The following is a 7,282-nucleotide window of genomic DNA, read 5'->3' on the forward strand; positions in this document are numbered from 1 at the left end:
CTTCTATGACTCATGTGCATCTGGACTTAATACTGACCTTCRGTAACAGAGGAAGACCACTTCAGAACTGAGATGTACGCTGTGGATCCACGTCATGGATTGTCATAATTTACAGAGCTCAGATGTTTGTTAGCTGAGATGCCTTATTTCCGCTAGAAAATGGGTCTTTGTTCCCAGATGTGTAATAGGGAATAAATAAATAGTTGTGCAGCACTCTGAAAAGATGACAGCCTGTTAGCTTGATTAGTATTGACTCTTAGGTTAAGTGATAAAAGGCTTGTTTCCATGGACAGCAAGGAGGACAGAGGAACAATGCCAAGTGAGAACCCCAGTAATCTCATCTGAGTAGTTCCTCCCAGGCAGGCAATCAGCCCTGTTGTCTGGCTGTGAAACCTGTCAAGATGAGAGAATGGGAAAGGCTCTCCTGATCATCTTACAGGTTTTAAAAACATCTTTGAAGTAGCACTCAGTCATGGTTTTGTATAAGTTTTGCAGATCAGTCTGTGATGAGTAAAAGTTTGTAATGAAGTCATGCTCAGAAAAGTAAAAAACGCTGCTAGCAACTTTTCTTGCAATCCACTTCTTCAAGATACTTACAAATTATAACTGCACAGCATAGTTTATAACACTTTTATTATGATATACATGATAAAAGGTTTCTTCTATGAAAACTGTTATTTAACATCAGCAAAGTCTTGACAGATTACAGAGCAAAACTCCCCATCTGAATTTTTCATAAATTTTCCAATCTACTGAAAACTGAAGTAATACACATTGATTTAGATTTTTACAAATAAATCAAGTTCTAAATGTCCAAAATATTGCAACATTTAAACCTAACATATATATTTTAAATATTAATCCAAGTAGTGTTAAAGAGACACTGTCAAACTCTTATGACTAAAACTTGGTAGTTATTAACAAAAATAGTCAGAGCTAGTTACTTTATATTTAAGACATGTCATTTACCTAGTATTGAGTTTCTTATAATACAAAAATAATTTTAAGACCCACAACAACTACTTTCAACTGGATTATAGCAGCAGTTTACAAACACACACCATTCCAGGCTGTGTTCACATTAAGTTCACTTCTGATTTAGGAAATATTCCATAGATTTTTGTCAAGGAAAAAAATTGACAATTGCTGTTATCTACATAGACTTCATGGGCTTAAGAATGGTTTAACATGGGATTTTGCCAGTGATCTGAACATTTAGGGAGCTTGTAGCTGATACTGAGCACAGATTTAAACACAAGTGATAGACAGTAGCTTTCCTTTTGAATTGACATGCATGTGAGCCTCCTGTTAGGAGCTCAGGCTTCACAATACAGTAAGATTTGGTTTCAGGGCTCCTAATATCAAATACAACAGAAGTGTAAACACAAAACTAACTTAACGTGATCTCATTTGACTAATAAACACTTGTAAAAAAAATTAGCAGCCCAAGTTCAATATTGGTGGGCTTTATGAAAGAATAGGTATCTCTTGCTTGCATTACTCTAAAGTGCATATCACCAGTACTGCTGCAGCCTTCATAAAAACATAAAGATACGTATCAGTATTATGCTACAGGTGGTTAATCTGAAGGAATTCAATCAAATGTTATTGCTGGGTATGTTGTAACACCACAGTCTCATCCAGAAAACCGGTGTAAGCTTCAGTCATGCGCCATGTGTTTCTTCAGCCATTCGCCATGTGTTTCTTCAGCCATTCTGAACTTCCTAATTCCCACCACAGATCTGCACATTGCCCATCAAGACTAATTCTAGATTGCTACATAAATACAGTAAGTGTCAGCAGGGAAAGAAGGAAAACCACAATGTAAAATTCTTCTGTGCTTCTTCACTGAATGACTTCTTCCTTCCCAGACTAACTATATGTTTTCCTCTGGCCACAGACCACCAATACAAATAGTTCTTAGCTTCATTTGTGACAATACTATCCAATAATTAAACATTCATCATACAATACACTAAAATACTTATGATTTCTCTAAAAGAGAAACTATGATCCAAGAGATAACCTGTCTTCCAAGTACCACATTGTTGTGTCTGTCTGCCTACTTAAAATTTTGCTTCAGTCTGTAATGGGAAAGAGACACCGCTAACACGAGCTATGGTTGTCACATCCTATCAGTCGTACTTTTGGTGAAGGAATAGTCAATTAGGAAAGACAGGAGTGCAGTCAGCTATGAAAAGAGAAGAAAAATATTATGTAAGATCTTCTCTTTCATAAATGTTGATCAAAAATGCTTTTTATTTTGCAAGTGGTTTCCAAAGTAGGCTATTTTTTTTYCTCTCACCAGAATTTAACCTATTAAGAAGGACTCCAGTTTCCACCCTCCGTGCCATAATTTGGGCTTGATTTCTGCTTGGTATCATCAGAGGAAAAGAAATGTTTCCACATAAAGTGAAAGCCAAACAAGTAAGATTAAACTCCACTGAAGTTTGGGATAAATGTTAAGAGAAAAAACAATCTTGTTAGGAAAGTATATATGTTTATATACAAAAATAACTGATCAGACAGTGTCCTTTTACAGAAGTTAAATATATAAACCATTAGTATAAACACACAACTTTTAACCATTTCTACAACTTTTAAATATCACACTTCCATCTCAATAAGGAAGGTACAATGTCATTTAACATTTTTGAGTGTACTCAACTTTTTTTGGAACAGACTCAAATGCAATTCACTTTACATTTTKTAACAAGGTAAGTACCAGAACACTTCATAAGCAAACAGAAAACAGTTCAAGTTACATTCACTCCATAGTAACAAGTGTACAAGATGTTTAATCCAGTATCTGCAGTAGGACAATGGAACGTAATACCCTCCATCCTTCTCCCCCACTACAGAGCATTAACAGCCATGTTACAATCCAGCCACATAAAAATACTTTTAAACACAAATAATTTTTTTTTATTTGTGTTTATTTACCATTATGCTGCATCAAAAAAGTTTCAGGCATGAGCTTCAGGCATGTAAAACCTTTCAATTTGGCATATCATATGTATCTTCAGAATCATATCAAAAATAAAGCAATGTATTTCAAATTGCAGTCAAATGGCAATCACAGTATGAGTGCAAACATGCCCTGAAAAAATAGAAAGAAAAATGGTAGCTTCAGCTAAGCTACTAGCTTATGTATTTTTTTAAAAAATAGGAATAATATAGGCAAAAATAAGGAGAATTTTTACAGCTCATCCATACCAATTTGCCAACTCTTTACTAATGCATACTGCTTTTGCACGTATCAATGCTTTCACAAGCCATTTGGTTTCTCAACAACAATAAATCACACAAAGTGCACTATCACTAAGAGGTGTTTCTAGAATTTGTAATACGAAGTGCTATGCTTGCAATGGATCTCATGGCACAAGTAGAAACTCTGTGACAAACTCCAGCTTGTGCAATGTAGTTGGAAGCTAAACGATACAGCCTTTCTGCTCCAAACGTGTTAAAATGCCCAGGTAGTACCTTCTCCACAAGACCTCTGTCCACTAGCTCTATGAGACGCTGGCAGGTTGCAACATAGTCGCTTATTCTGCTGTAGGGAAGCCAGTCAATCATGGATCCATCATACACAACATCTCCGCTGAACAGAATCTTCCGGTCTTTGTCATGTAAGCAAATACTTCCTCTTGAATGGCCAGGCATGTGCATGACAGTAAGCTGTCGGTCTCCAAGGCTGATCACGTCCCCTGCAAACAGAGATGGTAAGGAAACAAATACATTTATTTTGCATATTAAACATCACAAAAACATATGAAGTAGGCACTTACTGAAAGCTTATACATGCTTTATATCCACAACAGTGGGAGTAGGGCCTTTTTTCTTGTCCAGTGCCAAAGAAGCATTTTAAGAATACATTTGACAATAAGTCAAATACTAATAGACAGCAGAGACTTGAGCTATATTAATTGGGTTTCCTAAGTCCCAGGGAACCTATTCCAGKTCTAATGAACTAAACTGTGGAAAAAGAAACATGATAGAGAAAATAAAACAGGAACCAAATAGAACACAYCTAAGTTGTGTCTCCTATGAAAGTTTACAAAGAAAGAATCTCACAGTTTATTCAATTTTACCATCATTTAATTCAGAGTTCCACTGAAGTTACTTCTGAAATGTAAAATGACAGAACTTGAATTGCTGGAGGAAAAGTAGGACTGGCCTCCAAACACTTTTTTCATCTTATGGAATCAGATGTATAAAAAGAGAATGTTCTTAACTTTAGGTCATTTGTCTCACTGGCTTAAATGTAAATACCTTTCATCATTCTAGCCACAAAACCAGTACTGTCAGTAGAAAGTCAATGTAGGGATGGAGAACCAGCCAAGTAAGTCTGCTGTTAATTTTAAGTAATGACTGCTCTATCATACATTTATAAAAGCAATGAATTTAGAGGTGGTAAATATGTAAACTTAAGGGCAGACTGTATTGAGAAAGACCACCAATATATGAGCAATCTTCCCATAACCAGCTGCCTCATAACTATACTAAATGGTCCTAAAAGAAATAATATGCAGTACCATAAAATTAATGGCATGAAAACCTGCAGCTAGTGAAACAGTTATCAGAGGAGGATGATGCTTAAAATTGTAATATACATTTCAATTCCAAGGAGAACAACAAAAAAATAATCCAACTTCTACTTTATAAAAATCCAAATGTTACAGATCTGTCTTACAGAAGATACAGATAGTCCATGAATCTACTCAGACTCGGTAAGCCTAAAGATACTTAGCTCTTGAAAGACAGACCTTTTCATGATACTACCTGACATGCTTTGGGGCTCAATGGGAAAGTACTACATCATGTTCTCACTGTGATATAAACTACTATGCTTGGATTGGGAGCTACTAAGGGAAGGCATGAACTATGCTATGGCTAGGGCTGCTGGGGATATCCACTTGCCTCACTTGCAGAATGCTAGAATAGAGTTTGGAAGTCATGGAAGAGCTAACATYTGACCATGCTGACCTAACAGGGAAAATGTCTGATCCCTATGTTGCAGTTAGTTTCAGAATTATATTTTTAGACAAATCCTCTTTTGAGGAAATACTGAGAAGCCTTAATAGTAGAGTAGAATAGACTATTGAGAAATTTATGCAGAAAATGCCTGTAGTAGTAAACAAGATAATAGTGGAGATGAGGAACCCATTGGAGTGTAAAGTGTTCCAGTGGGTTTCAAATTGCTGCAGGCACTGAGAACAGTTTACGGAAGCCAAATATGGCATCCAACATTTAAAGAAATGTACAGAACTCAAAAATTAACACTTTAACAGCTGAAAGAAACTGTGAGTCTTAGAAGATACAAATGATCATGAAAACAATAAATGCTAAGGTAGGATACAAAAAAAAAATGTGATTTTAGGAAGAACAGCCAAAATGAGGGTACTTGAAGGATCTCCTAAGATTAATGTAATACAAAAGTAACCTCAGTAGGAGACTGTACAAAGCAGGTAACATGTAAGTAAAACCTACGGCTTGGGATTGTAATAGACTACTAACTCTGCCACATTCTGTATTGTGTGTATTTCTGGATATACTTACATAGCAGCAATTACACATGCATAGACGTTACATGCCACTTCCATGGAAAGTATCTCAATAAATGCTATCTTATAAACTTTGATGTTTCTTTGATAGTGAGTGTGATCTTTTACAATAGATTTTTCTTATACTCTCTCCCTTTTAAAGAAAATAAAAATAAACCCTTTTCTTTAATTATAGGTATATAGTTAATGACTTTCCTGGAAGTCTTCAATAAGCTCAGAGTTCTGCTCTTTCAAGCACCCATGCAGGGTGATGGCCTACTACAGCCAAGAAGCAACTCCGATCTAAGTAACATGCAAAAGGTGCCAACTGTCTTACAGAGAGCTAACGTTTTATCTCCTGCTTCACGAGATTCTAGTTACCCTATTTGTTGCCAAAACCACCTACTCATTGTTACCTATGAAGCCAAACTGAAAAACTGAGCAAAATTTTTTTCTGTAATAAGCTACTTCCGTAAAATGAAACCCATATGCTTAGTAGTATTTTTCAGTAAGTTGAGTACATTTCAGAGTATATTTCAGTAAGTTGCTTTATTCTTTATTGCATCCCATCAAGGGATGGTTTATAAATAATATGGGTCACCAGAGGCCAAAATTCACTAATATTGAAGCCTCAGGCTAAACTTTGGGCTGTCAATTAGTCTTAAAAAGCTAGATCACTTTTCCTTGCCTTGCTATTTACTAATTCTCATTCTAGGGAAAAATCCTGCGTTGACAAACAGATTASGTAAATACAAGATATTTTTAATCCATAATTTGAGTTCTGTCAATACTTTCAGAACTGTCTACTGTACATTTTTTGTTCCTTGTTGAGGGCTGTCAATGGCTTGAAGACTCTGCAAAGCAGGCTGCACATTTTACAAAACTGAAAAATACCAGTTGAATTGTTCTAAGAAGAGCCCCACAAACAAAGCAATATTAGCACAGAAGAAGAGCAGCCCACGATTCCAGATAGTTCAAACATTTTAAAAATTACTTTAGCTCTTAAGTTTACACATTTCTCGCATTTAAATCAGGATGCTTATACTCAAATAAAGCAATGAAAGCAGCTGGAAAAAAGAAAGTATCTGGAAAAAGAGAGAAAAAGGGAAAGGAGGAAAAAAAAAAAGCTACCAACAGGTGGCTACAGAATTTTGAAGTAAATTTATCAGCTTTAAAGCTTCTCATTTTCACAGAATCCTGTTTTATCCCATAGCTCCCTGGACTAAAGTTTTAGGAATTTCCACTTGCACCCACTGTTAGCACGGCCCCTACCATGAGACGCATCCCTAATCCATGAACTTTGGCTGTTGATAACTTCCTCTTACGCCAAGCAAATGCTACTCAAAAGGCAGAAATGCCATCCTAACTGGAGTAACAGCGATTTTCAAGTCCCCGCAGCGCTCCGACCGCTCCGCCCCCACCCCGAGACRCCGAGGCGCTCACCCTCCTGCAGGATGCGCGTGGGCCGCACGGGCGGCACGCGGAAGTGCCGGGCGCGCCAGCCGGGCCGCGGCGGCCGCGCCACCTCGCCGTCCGACAGCCACGTCACGGCCTCGTAGTTGTCGCCGCGGAGCAGCGCCCCGGCCTCGGCGCTGTGCACCGCCACCTCCTCGAACTGGTGCAGCCCGCCCGAGTGGTCGAAGTGCACGTGCGTGGCCACGGCCAGCAGCGGCCGCCGGCCCCCGCCGCCCGCCCCGGCCCCGGCCCCGGCCCCGGCCCCGGCCCCGGGCGGCGGCGGC

The 7,282-nt window shown here is 38.2% G+C and overlaps 1 protein-coding gene across 1 annotated transcript; it reads right to left on the bottom strand.

The window, feature by feature from the left end:
• Positions 1-1,686: 1,686 nt before the first annotated feature.
• On the bottom strand, positions 1,687-7,281 carry MBLAC2 (metallo-beta-lactamase domain containing 2; the record flags this gene model as incomplete). The annotated part of the gene is made up of 2 exons (XM_085305142.1): positions 1,687-3,707; positions 6,987-7,281. Coding segments are annotated over 2 exons (681 nt in total), but the record flags the coding sequence as incomplete, so codon positions are not given.
• Position 7,282: the final 1 nt, after the last annotated feature.

This window comes from Rhea americana, unplaced genomic scaffold (genome assembly GCF_003343005.1).
Source record: "Rhea americana isolate MKP2758 unplaced genomic scaffold, rheAme1 scaffold_216, whole genome shotgun sequence".
Lineage (NCBI taxonomy): Eukaryota > Metazoa > Chordata > Aves > Rheiformes > Rheidae > Rhea > Rhea americana.